This window comes from Ylistrum balloti, unplaced genomic scaffold, assembly GCF_031769215.1.
Source record: "Ylistrum balloti isolate Yb309-2 unplaced genomic scaffold, AGI_CSIRO_Ybal_v1 Utg370254, whole genome shotgun sequence".
Taxonomy (NCBI): Eukaryota; Metazoa; Mollusca; class Bivalvia; order Pectinida; family Pectinidae; genus Ylistrum; species Ylistrum balloti.
Genome location: NW_026782202.1, coordinates 114584 through 138969, shown reverse-complemented (window position 1 = coordinate 138969; position 24386 = coordinate 114584). Strand labels below are relative to the sequence as shown.

At 36.7% G+C, this 24386-nt stretch overlaps 2 protein-coding genes across 2 annotated transcripts in view; one reads left to right on the top strand and one right to left on the bottom strand.

The window, feature by feature from the left end:
- The first annotated feature begins 4258 nt into the window (after positions 1-4258).
- LOC132552523 (beta-1,3-galactosyltransferase brn-like) lies at positions 4259-5362 on the top strand. Its single transcript, XM_060216703.1, has one exon. The coding sequence runs from the start codon at positions 4259-4261 to the stop codon at positions 5360-5362; it is 1104 nt and encodes a 367-aa protein (XP_060072686.1).
- A 9186-nt stretch (positions 5363-14548) lies between these two features.
- Positions 14549-24386, bottom strand: part of LOC132552544 (neuronal acetylcholine receptor subunit alpha-10-like) — an 82216-nt gene continuing 72378 nt past the window's right edge. Inside the window, exons 4-7 of the mRNA XM_060216723.1 lie at positions 18735-18844; positions 18272-18452; positions 16291-16645; positions 14549-15096 (exon numbers count right to left, since the gene is read on the bottom strand). Of these exons, the coding sequence (XP_060072706.1) occupies positions 14549-15096; positions 16291-16645; positions 18272-18452; positions 18735-18844 (1194 nt within the window). The remainder of the gene's footprint in view (positions 15097-16290; positions 16646-18271; positions 18453-18734; positions 18845-24386) is intronic.

The window sequence follows — 24386 nt, the reverse complement described above, 5'->3', positions numbered from 1 at the left end:
TTCTTCTTGTTTGATTGTGTGTGAGTGCACAAGTACTTATTCTCGTTGTTTCACAGTTGTTAGGAATCATAATCACATCTTGATTTACATGTAAAATCTATAATTCTGATGCTCAAAGGAAATACAGGGAAAGATTGCTATAATAGACTTAACCAGTTAGACTTTTGTCGTGTGATATCACATCACGCCAGTATTACCTCACGGTCGTTGATAAAACATTGATTATACGATTAACGAACCGAGAGAATATTGTAACAAATATGTGTAATGTGTTGGATATAAGATTACTGTGTATACGTTAATGAAAATGAGAATGTACAAAATTCATTTTTTTAATATCTTACTTTAATGTTAAGATTGTATATTGATACCATATTTTTGTCATATATCTATCGATAGTGTTTACATATATAAAGTACAAATCGACACCCTACAAAGTGTCGCCATGTCTGTGCGATATTTCGATGATCGAAGATTACTCAAAGGCGAAACTTTGTCAGGCACCGGATTTCTTCTAACCCTTGTGCCAGGATCTAGACGTTTTACATAGATATCTCGTCGTACCATTTAACGGACTTCCGGGGGAGGGGGCGGGGCGTTGATAACATTACTTTGAAAAAAAAGTGATAATCACAGCAGTTTACCAGAAAGACATTAGCAGCTTTTGAATATACAAATTATATCGTTATATCAAAGATGGTATTTCACAGAGCAATTTCCGGAAGTCTTTCTTCAGGTTGGTGATGTCACTAGAATAGAAGTTCCTATAACACAACCAGTGGAGTACTTCAATGTGACGTTTTTATTTATAATCTGTTTACCATCTCGCCACACTATTTTAGACCTTAATGTACATTGTATTAAAGTAGGGCCGAAAACGTTGATCAATTCCTTACCATCTCGTACACTACGTACGTCAGTGCTTGTACTCATAACACTGGTCATTTGTCTGCTGAAGATGACCGAAACGTCTAAATGAAATCTTCTACTGGTTGTGTTATATGAATTGCTACTAATCCATTTACAGATAAACAACATCATAATTACAATAGTTGATTTAAGCAATAATTTAAACAAGTAAATAAGAAATGTTATCAAGAAATCTATTTGAATAAGAACAAAACAAAAGTACACACACAGCGAAAGCAAATCGTGAGAATAAATTTGAAATGCCAAATCCGTGTTGAAATAACACTGGTTTATAAAATTCTAGACAAATACGGCTCAAGGTCGACCTTATCTTCGTTATAGATGTCATGGCTTAGCCAAAGGGGATGCAAAGGTGGTTTTCAGTGGTCGATTTTATCTTGACCTATGTAGATAGATGACCACTTGGCCGGAGGGAATGCGACTTGACCAGATTCTATACAACATCTTTGACACCTGTTCAGTTCAATATTAATCACTTAGTTGTAAAAGGTGCTCGCTTCTTATCTCTTCATGCCGGAAGTTACGACATCTAGAAATTCGGCAGACACTTCCTTTTTTGTGACGTTCAAATGAAATATTGCTTATCGAATTGCGTATGGATTATAGTTTCAGTTGACAAAAAGTAACTTTGAAAGTAATATTATAGATTACACGATGTGTTGACTTGTTCAAGTCTACAAAGCAGATACCGTGATGCCAATCAATCAAGGCTGTGTACAAGAATCAAACACTAAAATGGAATATGAATGGACTGGCCTCTTAAATCACTGAGAGATTGTCAATTCAGTGGATGCATGACGTCACACCTCTGTCACTTTATCTACAGGGAAGTTTCAAAATACAATCAGGCGATGACATCAGTGGAGCTAGTACATCGGCTCAAAAATCAAAGATGTTGAAAAAACCCCATTAGAATGCTAGATTGCTGACAAAAAGACGTAGATATGAAGGAAGGATTTCTGAAGGACCGTTCTGTCTGTTAGTTATCTTTATGGTGAGTACCGCTGTAGTTAATGTGTGACGTTACGTCTCTGTCATATGGGCGCCATCATATATCAACGACAACTAAACAGAGCCAGGTAAACAGCGGCAAGTCATCCTCGTTGTTGACAAATGATGATTGTGGTTATCTGTTTATTTTATATATCTATTGATTTTTTTATATATATATATTTTTCATTTTCCGAAACAGAATATTTGATGCCTTTATCACTGTAATTATAATTGTTATCATTTCAGTTTTCTTTATCTGTCTTCCTCAAGATTTTTGTCTTTCTCGACGGATGATATACCTCAACGTTACCATTATCCGCTAATTTTTACTTTTTGGTTTCCTATTAAGTAAGCACTGCATCGGTAAACAAGACCCGTAACTCAACCAGAAAAGTCGACCAAGACATTGCATATAATTTCAAAAGTCAGCACTAAAATAGTGTGGACTGGGATGAAACGTACCGTAAAATGTCGGCTTGATTTCATGGCTTCTATCGCCATTTTTATTTATTTATTTTTCATAAATGCATCTTTCGTTGTCTAAATGGCCTAATAATGATGTTATGATATTTATTTAGTCCAAGAAACAATCTGCCATGTAAGTGATATTTTCGCATTCGTCAGGATTTGGCATTGACCTTGTTCAGTGTACACGTGCACACGAGGTAGACACAGTAGGCTGTGTCTTTGTAAAGTCATCCAATCACCTGGGCCCGTATTCATGAAACCATTATCATGCTCTAGCATAGGTTTTGTGCTAAAGGAGACTTTTTTTAATAATTTGGCTAAATCATATGAAATAATACAAATGTCAAATATAAACATTGAATATAACCTTGATTTGAAGTCCTTTCAACATTTGTTTAAAATCTTTGGCAAAATCAGTCTTATTTATTAATTTATAACTTAAACAAGACATAAGGCTTGAACACAAAAGTCATGCTTGAGCATGAGAACGGTTTCATGAATACGGGCTCAGTTGTCTTTTGAACTGGAGAAATAGGCACAATAAGCAGAGTGCCCCACTTCTCTCTCTCTCTCTTTTTATAAAAAGATAAATTGTGATTACTTTTAGAAACTCATGAATATTAAACTCCAAGAAGGTTTAAGATTTATGGTATTTCAACTTTTAACGATAAACTCAATTTTATTCGAATTAAAAAAGATTGACGATAAAGCGACCAATGGTGTCTCTTGTCGATAATAAGTTTTGAAGTTATCCAGTATCATTTTGAGGGAGTCTCCTTGTAGTTAACTCACTGAACAACATACGGGAGGCCCGTCCCAAAGAAAACAACAATGATGCCTAAAACCAGTCAGTTTCTTAGCGTCCTGTGAAACGCAAACTGCCGCGGGTAGCATGCATATTGAATCTCCAAATAAGGTCAGTTTGAAGGCCTGGATAGCAGTGAAGCGGAACCCGGATGCAAGAGAAAATTTTAATACCGTTCTAACAAATATTACGAGCGAGTAATCAAACTTAAGTTACTTTATTTTTTTTTTCAACAATAGTCTGTGTTATGATAACACAGTTCACATGCCTAACATATTATGCCAGAAAACTACCTATATAAAGCGCGCAGTCATATTTCCTTGGGGATCAAATTTCACCGTCAAAACACGATCAAACAACAAAATCAATTTGGGGTACTAAAGTAATTTAAGGATTCTTCTTTTATTTAAAAATAATTGTCCTATCCTAAGACAATCGATTCGTGGACATATCGATTCGAGGTAAATAATATGAAGGAAATTAAAACTTTACGAAAATTTTTTCAAAATTCGCCGGTACGCAGTGAAAAATGCATACTTCTGGTTGAAAATAAATGTTTTAATTCTTTCTTCTTTTCATTTTTTTTTTCAGAACAGCATTTTTCCGGAGTATCATCTGCATCTTCGGCTTAACGAGATCGTTGAAACACATAGAATACAACGAAGAGATGACGCATAAGCGCTAAGGGAGACAACTCTTTATCCTTTCAGCAATTCTAGAAAATCCAGATTTTAAGCATCATACAAAAAGTTTAACAACAAACTGAGGACAACAAAGCCGCAAAAATATGAATAGATAAATGAAACATATATATATATATTTATATTTAGAAAGGATTCACGAGGGGAGGTAACTCTAATTGGGCGAGGAATGCTACGGTAACAGTGTTTTCGAGTCAATGATTTCTAGTCCTTTCCAATAATCGGTATAGATTGATTTTACCCAGTGTCAAAGAAGAAAGGCGCTTCAATGAAGCAACTATCACCCCTGAGAAGTGACTATCATAGAGGGAAGTAGATTGTTTCCAAATATAGCACTGGACAGCGTGTAACATTTCAAAACATGGGTATGCGGAGACGAATTCGCTATATGCCTTTGATAATGGTTGTGCTTACCACATATCTCGCTTTTCATGTACAACAGGATATCCGGATTTTTATAAATAAACGATATCTTGACACCAGTTCTTCACTTCCGGAGTTAGTTGAAAAGACTGAGTCGCCCCTTGCCTACGAACCAACCACTGAAAACCTTGTAACACTCCCTATGGATACGGAAGAAATAATCAAACCAATCATCAAGTTCCCTTTGGATGTAGACTTGGAGGAGGCAGTAAGAAATAAAATTGAGAACGACATAGACATCCCATTCAAACTGATTAACGTTAACAAGCAAAAGTACATCCATAGACCGGGTGAGTGTCACTTCAACACCACGTCAGACGTAACGCTTTTGATTCTTGTAAAATCCAGCGTCAGAAACATCTTTATGCGGAATGCCATCAGAAACACGTGGGCCGGAAATGTTGGAAAGAACATCAAAGTTTTATTTATGCTGGGCTATTCCCCTTCGTTGAAGGATACGATTGCCATGGAGATGGGTGCTTTCGGTGACCTCATCATGGAGAATTTTATAGACGCGTACTCGAACAACACACTAAAATCGATGATGGGTTTTAACTGGGCAGTAAATAAGTGTTCATCGGCAAATGTGATTCTGTTCATCGACGACGACCATTTTCCTAACCTGCACAATATCTTATCATACCTCCGGTCTTTAAATCCGGATCGGATGGATAAGTTGTACGTCGGATACCGCATTAACAAAGGAAGCGTTTATCGCAACAGAAGAAGTCCATGGAGGATTCCTTGGAAAGTGTACCCATATAACCACTGGCCTCCTTATCTGAGAGGGGGAGCTTTCCTCATATCACAAAAGATTGCACGCCAGTTTTCAGTAGCGTTTCCTTACGTTAAATATCTACATGTAGACGACAGCTATTTGGGATTAGTGTCGTTGAAACTAAATATTATTCCTCAACATGATGCAAGATTTATGATGGAAAAGGACAAAATTCTCACACAAAAACATCATTTTGCTTTTTATGATTACAAAACACCAAACGACTTTAAGAAGGCCTGGGAGATAATTAAAAACCAGAAATAATTACGGATGTGAGACTTTTTGTTAGATAAAATCAACTTTATAAAGTTAAACACCAATTGTTAAGCACGGTTTTTTTCCAACTTAAATTATCATTTTTGTTGGCCCTGATGGAAGCGTGCGAGGGGTCTTCATGTGGGAGGAAACCGGACTATCCGGGGGAAAAACCACGTGATAACTACATACCTTTTCACGTTCGTTCCGGGAATCGAACCCCGGACATGAAAGGAGAGTGCGTTACCACATCGCCACCCGACCGATCTTAAAGTACGTGTATCATAATTTGTTATTGTAAATGTTTATCGTTACTTAGAAATCTTGATTTTCGTCCTTTATTCCAATGCTAAAGTCAGATGTTTTTATCTAAGCGAAAGCAAGAAAGATTTTTTGCCGAAAAAAAAAATCGTCTGGTATCGAAGATCTCACACACTGACTGATCACAATTCTTGTACATGTAACAGCTTGTGGAGGTCACGTGCGGTGCGTACTCGTATGTATTACAGAGATTAGCACCTAAAGCAGTTCTCGTGGGATCACGTGTGACTGTATAAGCTGACATCACGTGGCATTAATCGGTTTCCTTGTATACCATTAAGTATGAAATATATATTTGTATTTTAAAGGGACATTACAGTAAAAACATGAATTTTGTTATTGTTTGTACATGTTGTATACAGGTCCAATCACATCTCTATGCTATCCTGATATTCACAGTCAAAATTCAAATGTCCAGATTGACCACTTCTTTTGAAGGGAGAGAGAGAGAGAGAGAGAGAGAGAGAGAGAGAGAGAGAGAGAGAGAGAGAGAGAGAGAGAGAGAGAGAGAGAGAGAGAGAGAGAGAGAGAGAGAGAGAATTACAATTAAAAAACGTTTTTTGTCATTTGTTTTTTAATCAATGGTTTCCTTTTTTATTTGCGAAACTCCAGTTTATCTTCTGTTGTCAAATGTCGTACATTGTATACGTCGAAACAAGATAAGCCCGGCCTCAAAATCAGAGTTATCTTTCTTTGCTTACTCTTTTGTATCTCACAGACTGCAGAAAATGATCAAGAGCTCCAAAATCAATGCAACTGAATATGTTTTTTTTTATTGTCGGGGAGGGAGGCTAAAATTAAATGGAAGAACCTGTTGTTGTATCAGCAACAGAATGCCGATACTTCGTCGGTTCATCTCTCAGTGTTCTGTCAATCAGAGGGGATAGAAAGAAAGTATGACGGACAAAGGCTGTAAAAAAGGGAGAGAAAAACGAGAAAACCTTGAATAAGATATCTTTGATTTTTTTAGAGCTGATGAATATACATGCCTATACGAATGATGTTAATTGTATGTCTCACCATTATATAAAAAAAACGTATGCGATTCATTGGAACGCGTGGCGTTGTCAGCTTATAGATACGTCATATTCGACCGGAGTTGTCGCCCTTCTAATAGTTCAGCTTAACGCCAGAGAAACAAATAGCGACAGAATCGCTGCACAAAAATTATCAAGAAAAAGAAAAGCGTTTCAGTGAAGTAGTTTCCTGAAGAAAAATTTAAAAAAATAAATTATTTAAAACTGTACGTGGGGAGTCTCCGTTATGGGTACAAACTGATGAAGATTCAAAACGTATATTTTGAGAAAAATTACATTTTAGAGTAAACAAAACATTCATATTTCGCAGCAAATGTATTTTCCTACTTCAAACAAACAAGGTTTTCTTCTACTGGGAACGAAACCTGACAAAGTATTTATATAATAATTCTAATTTTTATATTAATGAACGTAGCGACTTAACAACAACTGGTCCGAATAAATCGTGACTAAATTAGATGAACTGACCATGCCTGGACAATGAATTTCCCTTTATTTCAAGTCCAATTTAAGTCGTCTGCTACCTTCTCCCGCCATATTGGTCAACTGTGCGTTTGTAAGTGTCAATATCGTAAAGCTTCTCTGCAATCATGATCAAGTGATAAACTAAGCATCAATCAAATATCAATCGTTCACTACGAACTTGATTTATGAAAAACAAATTTTTAACGTAGAAAAAATCTTTTCAATTCAAAAGCACAATTTTGAGAAAATAACCTTCATGTTCAGAAATTATGATAAAAAAAAATCATCTCTGCTTTCTGGCACGCTATCAAGGTCATGAGTATTTAAAATGCAACAAGATGGCGGCGCCTCTGTTTTTTTTTACTAGAGGTGTTTCAATTCATAGAAAACGTCTATTAGAATTGAATTTGTGCCACTAACAGAAGAGGCTTTGTTCTAGACATACCACTGTATACTGTATAGAAACTTACTTTACGTTCTCCCTGATTTTAAATACAATTCAAGGAAATTGTCAAACTTAGTGTGGAAATATTTGTGATCATAAAAATATGCTATTGTGTCACTATTGTGGTTCTATATACAGAGACATTATCATGCATAGCGTACTTGAATGTTCACACACCAAGATATCACGTGATCAGCTCTGGTGTACACGGCAAAAGACTTTAATATTTTATCTGAACTGAATGTCGTATTCTCGTTTATGTTCTTGACGATATCCTTACCTTAATTAACTCCATATGAACTAGAGGAGTATAGAACTAACTCAATAATTACTAGAATCCTACAATATAGTGGTGTAATGTGTGAGATTGTCTGTGTATATATGTGTGTATGTGTGAGATTGTCTCTGTATATTTGTGTGTATGTGTGAGATTGTCTGTGTATATCTGTGTGTATGTGTGAGATTGTCCGTGTATATCTGTGTGTATGTGTGAGATTGTCCGTGTATATCTGTGTGTATGTGTGAGATTGTCTGTGTATATCTGTGTGTATGTGTGAGATTGTCTCTGTATATTTGTGTGTATGTGTGAGATTGTCTGTGTATATCTGTGTGTATGTATGAGATTGTCTGTGTATATCTGTGTGTATGTGTGAGATTGTCTGTGTATATCTGTGTGTATGTGTGAGATTGTCCGTGTATATCTGTGTGTATGTGTGAGATTGTCCGTGTATATCTGTGTGTATGTGTGAGATTGTCTGTGTATATCTGTGTGTATGTGTGAGATTGTCTGTATATATCTGTGTGTATGTGTGAGATTGTCCGTGTATATCTGTGTGTATGAGTGAGTTTGTCTGTGTATATCTGATGGGTATGTGTGAGATTGTCCGTGTATGTATGAGATTGTCTCTGCATATCTGTGTGTATGCTTGAAATTGTCTGTGCATATCTGTGTGTATGTGCGAGTTTGTCTGTGTATATTTGTGTGTATGTGTGAGATTGTCTGTGTATATCTGTGTGTATGTGTGAAATTGTTCGTGTATATATGTGTCTATGTGTGTGATTATACGTGTAAATATGTGTGTATGTGTGAGATTGTCTCTGTATATATGTGTGTATGTGTGAGATTGTCTGTGTATATCTGTGTGTATGTGTGAGATTGTCCGTGTATATTTGTGTGTATGTGTGAAATTGTCCGTGTATATCTGTGTGAATGTGTGAGATTGTCCGTGTATATCTGTGGGTTATGTGAGATTGTCCGTGTATATATGTGTGTATGTGAAAGAGTATGAAATCAAATCTCAGTATACGTGTGAGATTGTCTGTGTATATGTGTGTATGTGTGAGATTGTCTGTGTATATCTGTGTGTATGTGCGAGTTTGTCTGTATATCGGTGTGTATGTGTGAGATTGTCCTTTATATATGTGTGTATGTGTGATGTGTGAGATTGTCTCGTGTATATCTGTGTGTATGTGTGAGATATATGTGTGTGTGTGCATTTATATATATGTGTGTATGTGTGTTGTCTGTATATATGTGTGTGTGTATATATATATGTGTGCATTTGTGAGATTGTCTGTATATCTGTGTGTATGTGTGAATTTGTCTGTGTATATCGGTGTGTATATGTGGATTGGCCGTGTATATATGTGTGTATGTGTGAGATTGTCGGTGTATATTTGTGTGTATGCGAGAGTTTGTCCGTGTATATCTGTGTGTATGTGTGAGATTGTCCGTGTATATCTGTGTGTATGTGTAATATTGTCTGTGTATATATGCATGTATGTGTGAGATTGTCCGTGTATATCTGTGTGTATGTGTGAGATTGTCTGTGTATATCTGTGTGTATGTGTGAAATTGTCTGTGTGTATGTGTGGGATTGTCCGTGTATATGTGTGAGATTGTCCGTGTATATATGTGTGTATGAGTGAGATTTTCCTTGTATATCTGTGTGTATGTGTGAGATTGTCTGTGTATATCTGTGTGTATGTGTGAGATTGTCTCTGCATACCTGTGTGTATGCTTGAGATTGTCTGTGCATATCTGTGTGTATGTGCGAGTTTGTCTGTGTATATGTGTGTGTATGTGTGAGATTGTCCGTGTATATCTGTGTGTATGTGTGAGATTGTCTGTGTATATCTGTGTGTATGTGTGAGATTGTCTGTGTATATCTGTGTGTATGTGTGAGATTGTCTGTATATCGGTGTGTATGTGTGAGTTTCACCGTGTATATCTGTGTGTATATGTGGATTGGTCGTGTATATGTGAGTTTGTAAGTGTATATCTGTGAGATTTTCCGTGTATATCTGTGTGTATGTGTAAAATTGTCCGTGTATATCTGTGTGTATGTGTAAGATTGTCTGTGTATATATGTATGTAGGGGTGAGATTGTCTGTGTATATATGTATGTATGGGTGAGATTGTCCGGGTATATATGTGTATATATGTGTGAGATTGTCCGTGTATATCTGTGGGTATGTGTTAGTTTGTCCATGTATATATGTGTGTGTATGTGTGAGATTGTCCGTGTATATCAGTGTGAATGTGTGAGATTGTCCGTGTATATCTGTGTGTATGTGTGTGATTGTCCGTGTATATCTGTGTGTATGTGTGACATCGTCCGTGTATATCTGTGTGTATGTGTAAGATTGTCTGTATGTATGTGTGGGATTGTCCGTGTATATGTGTGAAATTGTCCGTGTATATATGTGTGTATATCTTTGTGTAAGTACCAGTGAAAGTGTTCATTTCTTTCTTTTGATATTGTTCGAATCGGTGTAATATTTTTATGCCCCCGGACAAAAGGATCGTTGCATATTTTCTCATTTTTTTCTTATTTTGTCTGTTTGTCTGTTGTCTACTTTAACCTGACCAATAACCATTGCACGGTAAGAGGTAGGGCTTTCATATTTGATATGAGTGTTCATTGTGACAAGACCTTTTCGGTGGTAATTTTGACTTTGTGACCTTTAGCGCGACCTTTGACCTACATTTGAAATTGTGAAAATAGTCATCACCACAATGCAGACACAATGCTGTGTCACACAACGCGTGCATACAATTAGCCGATTAGAGTTTTAATGTCCCACTTCAGAATTTTGTTGCAACCGGGGATATAGTGTTTTATAAGCACATCTTGTTACCTCGCTTTCTGTAACTCTTTATCAATGGAGGTAATAAATGTATTTATGTATAAATACATGTGTTATATACCCTTAAGAATTATGTCTACGGGTTGTACATTAATGACAAGATTTGGAAACTGATGAATACGTGCCAAAAATCGTTTCTTGGTACTAAGTTTTTTTTTTTTTTTTTTACATTTTCTCATAAAGTGTTTCACCTCGACCTCTGTATAAGTGTCTCATGACCCCAATACTATAATACTTATTACGGATTTAAGTGCTATGAACAAGTATTCTTAAACAGGTAACAACACTGCTTTATGTGTTAATGACAGTAGAGTGAATACAACAACTGATCTGAGTATTTATTGAATATGAATAAGATTATCTGACCACACGGGGACATTGCATGCGGATACTTGCAGAAGTTAATTCCAATTCAAATTATCTGGAGTTACCTCCCTTTAACAAAGTTAGATTAACGTTTTAAGTGAAATTGAATATTTTAAAGAGCCAGACCCACTCCGTTATAGATATTTTTTCGTGTTTTATTGACTGAAAATGTTGCTGTATACTAATAGATAATATATAGATAAAGACTTGTATAAAGTTTCGAACCTGAAATTGAAAGGGTATCGCAGATATCGGTGCCAAAATTAGTCTCATTAATCAACACCAGAATATGAATATTGATGAGGAAAAGTCACGTGATACGTTCAGACGCGGTCAGAACCAAAACAAAAATGGAGGAAATGGTGAGTAGTACGTCCATGTGACATCGCTTGTAAAGAGATTTTACCGATAAATGCAATCAATACTCTATATATCCTGTATGGAAATCATCTAACGTATGTATTGATCACATCTTTCAATGCTTAGACACAAACACGTGCAGATTACGAGAAAATTACGATTAATTGCAAAGAGGCCCTCAAATGGGGGCTACGATAGGGTAATGAACATTTAGAACATCGCGAAATGGATCTAAAGCGAACATTCGATGATAAGAGTATTTCTGAATATGATTTTAGAGTAATACTACACGAGAGAGCCAAACAGAGAGCGATACAGAGTATGAACCAGCCATCTTCCTTCTTTTCGCCTCAGAGTCCGTCAAAACACGTTTTCTTCCCCGCTTCCCTCGCACGATTTCTGCCATGTTGGAAGACGGCAGATTTTTTTTTTTACAGTTCTTTGCGCATGCGTCGGAGGGCAGGACTTCCCGCATAATTATGAATTAGCACTGAGTCGTTTCGAATTCTTTTTTAAAACCATTTATCACGGTAGATTGGTAGCGATTTACTTTAAAAATTGCGGTATTACAGGGTTAGTCAGAACTTTTGCTACCCGGGAAAAATATTTAAAAAATATCGGTCGAGGAGTGGGTCTGGCTATTTAACTTGAATATTTTAAAATTATGCCTTTATCATTTTGAATGAATTTTGGCATAATTTTCTTCTATGTATTGTTAAATGTGCTTTTAAGTAGTTAATTAAATGATTTAAGTATGCAGAAAACACGGATATCCCCAGTTCTGCACTGGCCTTGAAATCGGCCGGGTAGGAGATATATCATGATGATTGTAAACACCTTCCATTTTATTCTGAAAAAGATGATTTGATATCTTTCAAATACTAACAAAAGCCAACACTCAGTAAACAGATAATAAGTATGTTTATTTTCTAAATCTTTGGAGCATTTATCGTTTTCGAAATATTTTCTAAGAAAGACTGCAAAGAGTGAAACATAGAGAGAGGACATGGTCAGTGTCTTGATAGGTAAGCTTCATTTGGGCGATTGTTAAGAAAGACAAAAATGACGAGCCTTTTGGAGAACTATTTTTGTCTTCAAGTTCCGATTCAAAATGCAGCTTATGTCTAACGTCATTGGCTAGGTAATCTATTAATCCTGCAGTACTTATCTAAAATCCAGATTCCCGACATTGTCTATCCGTTAACCTGACGTTTACGTTACGCCAAATTGTGTCTGATGACGCACGTGAAAAAGATTGCTCCGCGAGGAAATAAAGTTCCGTAGTTCGATGGACATAAAAGCATTTTTATGAATTTTCGTAAATAAACTTGCTTTGTTACAACAAATAAAATAGCCTATTCAAACAATTACATATAATTTAATGAGATATGACTTAAATCAGAGAGGAATTCTATCGACTTAATGCAAGTGCTAAAATACAGCTATTTTCCGTCACTGCTGAATACAACAAAAATACATATGGCAGGTGTATTCTAACAATGTTAGCGCCAGTTTGAGGATAACAAAAGGCGAAAATCGGGCTCAATGTTTTTTGAATAACGAATTAATTTTCAAACAATTATTTTTTTTTTGAAAATTGAGGAAATTGATTTCACTATCAATGACGTCATCATTTTTGTAAGAAAAAGACAACGACCATAGCCGAATTCGTTCCTTTGAAACGAAACAAGTCGTATTACATATAATGCATTCTTCAGAATAATTCAAATTTAAACGTTCAACTGTCCCTCAGTAACATGTGCACCCTATCAGCTTACAGCTATAATTTGCATTTAGAGTTTGTTACAGATAAACATATTTTGGTGTAATTTAATTATTTTGATTTTTTTTTTTTTTTTTTTCAAATTTAAGGATAAACAGAATCTAACTTTCGTGTTCATGCCATATCAATTTTCCTTTTGTTTTTCTTTCATTTCAAATGGACCTCACGAATGTATTCATAGACTGTACGAGGAACAATTGTATAAAAGTGAATGAATCCCATTTTACAATGAATTATTGCGTCGTACGCATGTGTAAAATAGCTTATTGTGACGTCACTTTTAGATAATCAAATGACGTCACATATTTATCGATGTCATTGTGATGTAGCAATCGAGAGAATATATTTGAGAGGAGTTGACATCAAGTGTGACACATAGAAATGTCAGTTTTATATCACAAATGCGTGAACAATAGTAATGAGACAAATATAATAATAAGTACGTTTCCACTGAATATAAGATTTATGAACTCTTCGCGAATTTTTCATTCTAGCCTGTCAAACGCCCACTCCACACTTAAGACGCCTTTCATAACTTCACATAGCAAATTCATGCAAGATCCTATATTTATTTTGACTGAACATTTCATTAAGTCATTTGATATATTTTCTTCAGTACATGATCACTCCTTTCGCGATTCTCTATGTATGTGTTGAAAACATTTAATCATACCTTTAACGTGATTAAACTAAGCTGTACATAGCCTGAGTACACGTTAACACATACACTTAATATCTAAAACACCTGAAATCAGTTTCTAAAGTTTGTTTTTGAGTTTATTTTCAACTCCTATATACTCAGGGTTTAAATTCATTTATAGACTTTCTTTAATTCTATAATGGTTTTCTGAAACACAGAAAAAATTTTTTGCCGATTATCGAAATGTTTTATATAAAATAGAACGCACATTGCTCAAATATACCATTATATCGACAGCGTATCCTATACCCGCAATTCATACATACGTATAGACATTTTAAGTACATATTCATGTCAGTATTAAACTTCGAAAACAATTTGTAAATTTTCTTTTAAAAACTCGTCCGTTTTTGCATAAATTCATTCTCTTTGTAGAATGACGTCACCAACACACCGTTACAACGTCTAGTGAACGTGATTCTGAGAATACTGGAAGACTTTTTAACATGAGAATACACTGTAAACAACTACACATGTAAATTGATGACGTCATGCCTATTTAATTTACAAACTTGAACTGCATGGGAGAAGTGTGAACAACCGGACAGCGATGGAATAACTTCAGCAGTTAGTGTTTACCGTGAGACGGTCTCATCTCAAGGATACAAACCGTTGCTATGGTGGTTATAAGTAAAAATAGAACAAAGAACATTCGGTCAAGGACAAAGGCAACATCTCTCCATTCCTTGTAGACCTCCTCTTCATAGAGCTCCTCAAGATGGCGCGTTTGCAACAAGTCAATTAAATCCTTAATTGCGTCTTCGCGCTCGAGGTAGCTTTCCCTGTAAATATTATTTTCGATTGTGGACATGCTATTCTCTATGTCGAAAGGGTCTCTCACATTTCCATCCATTCGAATTATTTCCGGATCTTCCATTGCGACTCTGATTTTCTTATTTTTGTTTCTCTTCCGGTTTCGGTAATCTAGTATTCTGTCTTTCGTACCAAAGAGGCGTATATTTACACATAAACATTTAGCGACGAAGGTGAGTACAAGAACGCGCAGCCATGTTGGGACTCGTTTGGGTTTCCCGCGCTGATGGTGTATACTAAGTATCCAGACGGACGTCAGGACTGACATACAGCTCATGGACAGAACGACCATTAAATATATACCTGTAATAGAGAAATATAGGTAAGGACAATCGTACAGACGTTAATGTTTCAACGAGGAACAAAACTGTACTGCAAACGGTTACTTGTATTCTAGAATCTAAAAATTATTTAAGATATTTTAGCGATTCATGCTTTTTCATATATGTATATATGTTTCTTAGAATCAGGAGTTAATACATATTTTGCAAATCTCGTGCTGACCAGGCAACACGGATTGAGATATTCCTGTCCATTGAATACATCCAATTAAGGTTATTTCATTTTTTGTACAATGAAACCTTAAATCTCAAGCGATGTATTTTTTTCTGTCTCGTGCGACCTGTAAGATACCATTACGCGATGTTTGGAGCAAAATTCCAAATATGAGTTTTCTTTTAAAAAATAAATGGGTTTTGGTTTTTAGGTTATCTATACCGCTTGACGGGGACGTGGTCTTGAATCATTGTTATACATGTGTGTTTTGCGATAATCCTATTTTTCAATGTGTGGATTGAATAGATTAAAAGCAAAGTTTAAACAAACAGCTACTGTGTGTTGAAATGAAAAATTAAATATATATAAAGATTTGGGTTGTTTCTCTAATTTGGCTGCGCGTATGTCTTAGGATTAAAGAAGGGCTTAAAAGACTTCACTTCACTTCGGCCACTGGACTCTGTTGGGTACAACACTAGGTCGTGGTCACTTCGACCACTGGATTCTGCTGGGTACTATACTAAGTTGAGATCACTTCGGCCACTGGACTCTGCTGCTGGGTACTACACTAGGTCGTGGTCACTTCGACCACTGGACTCTGCTGGGTACTACACTAGGTTGAGGTCACTTCGGCCACTGGACTCTGCTGGGTACTATACTAGGTCGTGGTCACTTCGACCACTGGACTCTGCTGGGTACTACACTAGGTTGAGGTCACTTCGGCCACTGGACTCTGCTGGGTACTACACTAGGTCGTGGTCACTTCGGCCACTGGACTCTGCTGGGTACTACACTAGGTTGAGGTCACTTCGGCCACTGGACTCTCCTGGGTACTACACTAGGTTGAGGTCACTTCGGCCACTTGACTCTGCTGGGTACTACACTAGGTCGTGGTCACTTCGACCACTGGACAAATAAAAAAAGAATAAAAAGATACAATGACGAGATAGCAGCACGGCCTAGAAGTTTTAAACGTCACATGATGTGCGGACACATACTTACTGATGACGGAGATAGATTCTGACGTCTGGGGCATCTTATCCGCCACCATCAGCATAAACACGGTAATCGTGAGCAGTACAGATAGTCCTAGAGTTATCTTTTCTCCACTTTCCGGTGGAAGTAAAAATCCAGCCAGGCACAAAAACGATAATATAATACAAGGTATTATGATGTTCATGAAGTAGTATTTAATACGCCTGCGCAAATATATGTAAAACGTCACATCCGGAAAAGGTTCCGAACAGCAGTTATAGTAGACCTGGTTCCGTTCCACCCGGTTTTCCACTAGCTCCCACTCTCCGTTGTCAACAAAGTTAGACAAGTCAATCGTATTAGAGCGATTGAACACATTGACCTAGAGTAGAAATAGGAAAGATGAGATGCCAAAAAAGTGAAATAGTTCTTATAATTATACAACATATTTTCAACAACAAAAAGTAAAAAAATAAATAATGTAAAAATATCGTGTTTTTCCATGACTCGATATATAAATTTCCGTTTCATGGTTTCTAGCTGTAACAATGGTTACCAAAATTTACGCAATGCTATTATGGTTGTGGAAGATCACAAGCCACGCCGGTTATTGCACTCACCGGTAGTCAATGATTACTAAAATGGAAGATATGAATATGAAGTATCACGTGATTCATGTATTTGGAAAAAATACCAAAAAAATCCATGTAATATATTTCTCTGGAAACTACTTTGTTGCTGTTCGCGTTGTCAATGACCACTACGTGGTGTCATCTAATACACTTCTAGTATGGTTTTCAGTTGATCTCCCCGTGCTTTTCCACCGATGTTCACACCTTTCAATGTTTTATCAATCAAACTCTTTGGAAATTAAATGCAAATATTGAAGTTTTACTTTCAAATTGTGGACGTAATCGTAGAATGCCATCATCTTTCTATAAACCGAAATGTATTCTTCGTCTATTAATCTCATCAAAATGGCGGATGTCGTGCGCCCGGTGGCTTCTAAAGAATTTAAAGAATGTTTTAAAGAATGTTTATTAAAAAGTAAAATATTTCGTGTATTTTGACATTTTTACTGCGAGCATCCAGATACAAAAACTGGATATACGCTCTGTTTTGCATTCTCTTTAAACCCCCTTACCTTGTTAACGTGTGTTATTATGTACCTTAAAATCGGTTAATCAAACCATTATCGTTATTTATTCCGCATGATTATTATAAGAGATTATGTTCCCAAATTAAAATACAATATATATTTCTTAAGGAAGGCGTTATCATGTAAAATGACTGCCTCTTTAAAAAAAAATCCGGAATTATAAAAGGATATATTTGATTTTTGGTTACCTCCCTTCGCTTAATACTTCAAAGGAAAAACCAACAAAAGTATATTTAATTTCCGTTTAATTTGCAACATTGTGTTTGATGTCGAATTTAGATAAAACATGGACTCCGTTTAAGATGTTGATAATTTACACGTAATTTTCGAGCTTTTTATGAACTTTTCAAAGCGAAATTATCAAATTAGTATATAGCGAGGCGAGCTGTTCAGATCAATGACAGATGGTGTTGAAGACCGATTGACGGAAATAAGATAGCACCCATAGCGGAATACTGTTTCATCCAGATATAATTAGATTTATTAACAGATGTGAAGCATCCTGTGCCATAAACTTAAGATTATGAGATTGGACATAGACAGACCGAGAACATTAAGGAGCAAGAGGCGTGGTATCATGAATGTTATATTTTTCTATTTCCGATAACGACTAGGCATACAGGTGGGGAGTACTTTTAAAAAAAAGGAAAAAAAAAAAAAAAAAAAAACAACGAAAAATGAATAAAATGAAATAAAAAAGATGAAAAAAAAACAGTCGGTTTAACGATAGTTATTTTTGTCTGGCGTTTCATAAGGTAAACTTTGTAAAGTCAATTTTATTGGAGAGAAGGACAACCCTGTCGAGAGTCATTTATATCCACTGACAACATAGGTATGTCTCTTGCTTACCTGAAATCCATGATAAGCCCAGGATCCGAGTTTCAGCTTACACATCTGGTCGTCAAATGGAAAAAACGTGATATCAATTTTACAGGAACTTCTGAAGCGGACAACTGGACCCCAAAATACCCGGCTGTCATTGTGAACCATAGCGAGGCTCGGCATGTACCCGGATGTGTAATCATCGACACTGAAATAAAGGGACTGATGAATATTTGTACAATGATAGGATTTTCCCCACAATGAAGCACCTAAATATTTATATCTTATTAATATAGATATTTTGAAAACTGGTCTTTTTAAAAGGTAAAAAACAATCGGAACTGAAGATTGAGGTTTTGGAATTTTCTTTCTGTAAAATTTGATTGAAATACTTTAATAGCTAACTTTGATATAAGCTTATAAGAAGGAAACAATATCACTTTTAATTATGCAATGTGTCTTGTATATATGAAGTGCGCATGACTAGCACCTGTTGTACAGCACGACATCCGGTAGCCATATTCGGTTGCAAGGTATTCGTATGCTTGTAAGACCGCCGTAGTGGTGTTGGTCCCAACTGAGTTTCTCGTCGTACCATTCCTGAAAAAAACCCAGATGATTTCACTGGTAAACTACTAGAAACGTCTAAAATTCACATTTTACATGTCATATTGAATAAACATGACGATTTTCATATATTGACATGACATAGGCTTTCAGGTAGGTGTCATATCAAATTATACGTTTATTGATTAAAAATGCAATATTTAATGGACACAGATGTGAAATTCTTGTCTTTGTTTTCGTATTAAGATGAAGTGAAGTAAAAAAAAATCCCATTATGTTTTTCCTTAAAGGTAAAGAATGACTTTGACGATATGTACGTATCGCTGAAAAAAAGACATCACGTGACCGTTTAACGTGTATCAGGACATTTTTGAGGACTGTATATGCATATGAAAAAAAAAAAATGAAAAAACGCAATTAATCGTCAAACGTACACAATAGAATGTTATGTGTTTGCTATGGTGGCTGATTCGGGCCATCGTGATATCGCTTCCCATTCAACGAAGCGATATCACGATGTCCCGAATCAGCCACCATAGTTTGCGCAATTTTCTAAAAATTGATAAAAAATAATATGGGTCTTGGTTTGGTGATATTAATGTGTAAATATTACTGTGAATTTACAAACAGGAAAATGATGGACCTCAAGGCAATGACGTTGCACTTTTCTGTTACATTAAAAAATGCATTTATCTGTTTCCGGTAGAGAGATCATTGAAGGAAAGTGTGTGTGTGAGGGAGTGCGAGGTTGTGTGCGTGTGAGGGTGTTCGAGGTTGTGTGTTGTGTGCATCTGAAGGTGTGCGAGGTTGTGTGTATGGTGTACGTGTGAGGGTGTGCGAGGTTGTGTGTATGGTGTGCATGTGAAGGTGTGCGAGGTTGTGTGTATAGTGTACGTGTGAGGGTGTGCGAGGTTGTGTGTGTTGTGTGTGAGAGGGTTTGCGAGGTTGTGTGTATGGTGTGCGTGTGAGGGTGTGCGAGATTGTGAGGGTGTGCGGGGTTGTGTGTTGTGTGCGTGTGAAGGTGTGCGAGATTGTGTGTGTTGTGTGCATGTGAAGGTTTGCGAGTTTGTGTATGGTGTGCGTGTGAGGGTGTGCGAAGTTGTGTGTTGTGTGCGTGTAAAGGTGTGCGAGGTTGTGTGTATGGTGTGCGTGTGAAGGTGTGCGAGTCTGTGTGTGTTGTGTGCGTGTGAGGGTGTGCGAGGTTGTGTGTTGTGTGCGTGTAAAGGTGTGCGAGGTAGTGTGTGTGGTGTGCGTATGATAGTGCGAGGTTGTGTGTTGTGTGCGTGTGAAGGTGTGCGAGGTTGTGTGTTGTGTGCGTGTAAAGGTGTGCGAGGCTGTGTGTGTTGTGTGCGTGTGAGGGTGTGCGAGGTTGTGTGTTGTGTGCGTGTAAAGGTGTGCGAGGTAGTGTGTATGGTGTGCGTATGAGAGTGTGCGAGGTTGTGTGTTGTGTGCGTGTGAAGGTGTGCGAGGTTGTGTGTGTTGTGTGAGACTGAGGGTGTACGAGATTGTGTGTGTGTGAGGGTGTGCGAGGTTGTGTGTGTGTGTGTGGTTTGCGAGGTTGTGTGTATGATGTGCGTATGAGGGTGTGCGAGGTTGTGTGTTGTGTGCGTGTGAAGGTGTGCGAGGTTGTGTGTGTTGTGTGAGACTGAGGGTGTACGAGATTGTGTGTGTGTGTGAGGGTGTGCGAGGTTGTGTGTTGTGTGCGTGTAAAGGTTTGCGAGGTTGTGTGTATGGTGTGCGTATGAGGGTGTGCGAGGTTGTGTGTTGTGTGCGTGTGAAGGTGTGCGAAGTTGTGTGTGTTGTGTGAGACTGAGGGTGTACGAGATAGTGTGTGTGTGAGGGTGTGCGAGGTTGTTTGCGTGTGAGGATGTGCGAGGTTGTTTATATTCCGGTTTCCATTATCTATATACGAGTGTTTGCCTCAATGCGATAAAGAGAATCTCACACTCGTTTCCATTTGATATGTGATTCATGAAACCCGTCTCATGTTTACCGTTTTGGCTCGCTTAATATTCGCTTCAGTTTAGAAGTCTTCAACTCTTATACAATCCTTTGCCAAGTACATAAGCTAATCAATCTTGATAACTTGATTTTTTTTTATTTCTCTTTACAATGAAATGTTTTTATTATTGATACACATAAAGCATTGCTTTCTTGTACTCTGTTTGTTCCAATCTGTTGAATATTCAAATGATACACATAAAGCATTGCTTTCTTGTACTCTGTTTGTTCCAATCTGTTGAATATTCAAATTATACTCATATATTGATTTCTTGTGCTGTATTTGTTCCGGTCTGTTGAATATTAGAAATAGCTGTCCCTTACTAACAAATAATAAACTATCCGCCATCTTGATATTAAAATGTATATGGCATTTAACGGGAAACCGCGAAATATCCCGCATATCATCACGTTTAGATAACAGAACGGTCGATTACAATATGATCGGCTTAGACCTATCAGAATGGCGTCGTTATGTTACAAGGAAACGACTCGACTGGTCTTATTTTTTACGAATTCATCTTTGAGATTTAATCTTGACGAAAACTCGCCAATATATCATTTAATGTTTCCTCATTGTGAAGTGAATGTTTACTTTAAATAGAACAACCATATAACATGAGAAACGGACGTACGTCATCAGGAGGAGGCCATCAGGTTTTGTAGCAAAAAATAATTCTCAAATGTTTATAAATTCAAAATTATTATTAAAAACATATTTATTTTGAAATTTATCGCCACAAGATATCTCTTAACCGCGGAAGAATAATCAAGAACTTGTTTACCGCGGCATCGTGGGACTAATTGCAGCCATTTCACCCTGCAATCATCTCTTGTATACTGCTGCGTTGGTAATGAGTCCCCCGATAACTACCACAGATACCGTGAATACGCGTAGTTATTTCTTATCGTTGCAGCTCGAACGGCATCCCACAGTCACGTGATCAACTAACCGCACGTGCAGGGGTTAAAGATAGTATGTATAAAAGCCGTTAGGGATGATAGGGTTGACTGGTACTTTATTGAAATGATAACACGTGTGTTGTAAGTATATCGAAGTACGTAAAAAAGAACCTGTATGATTTCTATTAATATTGAGAAAATTTTATTTATTTATTTATTTATTCCGCTTGAACGCCCCATTGCGTATTGCCACATTTCAGCTCCGTTCGGGAAAAAATCTTTCCTGATCAGATGTCTTGTCTGTACACAGATTCCAATGGCGCTGGGTATCTTAATAACGTGCAAACCAATAATGACGCTCATTTTGACAACAAATGAAACATGCAATTTGTATGTGCGGTTGATTTGGTAATGACGATAATGCATCCTAAATGAACCTTTTAACAAGTGGAATAGCGATAATAGACAGCCAGGGAGGTGACGGAGAGCGGTGAGAAAATAGATAATAAAAGTAAAGGTTTTTTAAGCCATTTAAAGTAACTGGATCTGCAATATTCAATTATTCATAAGCAGGCAAGCAGCACTTTCGATATTTCGGTGGTAACTGATTCTGTTGATTGACAAAGCACATTCTGAAACATCAGTTTGACATCACGGTGCAAATGTATTTGGCCCCAACGTAGAGTAAATGTATATATTTGCAACTGTTGAACAGAATATTTCGACCAGTATCCGATGGAAATCACTCACAAAAAAAAAAAAAAAATAAAAAAAACAAAACAAATAGATTACTGTTGTTTATAGGTCTATATACATATGAGTGAAACTATAAATAGCTATTCGTCGTGTGTGATTGACAATCACTTTTCCAGACGGTTTTATGATTCCCGTTATAATGACTGTGTCAGTCATTGGGCAAAACTCCACTTTATCCAACTGAATTTAGATCGGCCTCTCGTATGTTGTTCAGTGAGGTAGCAATCATTTTCAAATACATTTATGTCGAATCGGTTTTACCCATATCAATTAAAAAAATATCGATTATGCTTGTACAAGCTTGTTCGCTAAATACTCTCTTTAACACGTTAACTAATGCTCCGTGTGTCGAAGTCATGTCACGATGTTTTGTCTATTGACAACTAAATAAAATTTCTGAATACACAGCCGGTTCTTTGATCAATGTCTTGTTAACTCTATCAAACAAGTTTGTAGTTTGTAAAATACTAGGATTTAATCTATTTCGGCAAATCCATTACAGTACTCCATACTGGATTCAAATTTAGTAAATGAGAGATGTTCAGATCCGATATTAAGGAATTATATTCCAGCTTTTTCGTTTAACGCCATATACAACTAGTATCATGCGAAACTAATATGCTTCAGAACAGACTCTGACACACATACAGATCAGATACTTCGATTGTCTTAGCCGAACATGGCTGAATCAAGACGCTGGAAGGTAATACTTTATATAAGGAATTCGTCTTCTAAGGTGAAAACTTCAACTGAACAAAACTCTTAGGATTTCATATTGAGCCCAACACTGACCTACATTTTGAAGTATGAAAGTGACTTTTTTTTATCTCATCATGATAAAACGGCGATGTTGAGGTTCCCTCGCATCTGAGAATTAACATTTACATCTAACACATCATAATTGCATGGCCCCCTATGTAGTTGAAAATAAATAATATCACATCGCTTAAGTACATGCAAATCTTTCCCAACATTGAGCTATTAGTGTATTTTTCTTGTATTATCATCGAGATAGTTACGGTGTTTTTTATATATATTTTCTACCTTCACACATGCGGAATGTATCTTTATTGCACAGAAAACCAATTAAGCTCGATATGCCTTATCGAAAATCATACCGGAGGCCAACCGCAGGGATTCTTGTAGAGGCATACCTTGAGGGTTACGGAAGGGATTTTTTAAAAAGTGTTACATGCATAAAACTAGTGTACAGGACGCAAGCACCAGTTATTTTTAAATATAAACTTTATTTATTTTACAACAATTGCGAAACAAGTTATGTCAACTTATACTAATCACTCTTGTTGGCCCGGATGTAAGCGCGCGAGGGGTCTTACTGTGGGAGGAAACCGGAGTACCGGGGAAAACCCACGTGGTCGGGCAGGTGACCCCTTACCTTTTCACGTCCGTTCCGGGAATCGAACCCCGGTCGGCTAGGTGAAAGGCGTTAACACTGCGCCACCCGACCACCCAGTTATTGTTATATATGTAAAATACAAATGTAGGAAACAATCTTTGATATTCTAAATCATCACATCAAATTTATAAATTTCAGAGTAAGTAATGAAATTTAGCCTGCACTATCAATAGAATCAGGCGTGAATAACTCGTGAATCATAGATTTATCCTAGATACTGGTACAATAAATCATATTTAATTATGAAATATGTAAGAATTTTTAGGTATGTGTTAGGGTTATCGCATAATTGGACTGTTGTGTCGTGTCATAGGTCCATGTTATAAATAAAAGCGTAATGACACAATTGTGACGTCATTAATAAAGTACGTCTTGATGACGTCACACGTTTGTCTCGGAAGTATATATAGGGAAAAAGAACCGTTCCTGTCGAAATAGATAGGTCTAAAATAGAAATGAATTTTAATTTTCACTTATCTTTTTTTAGACATATGTTTT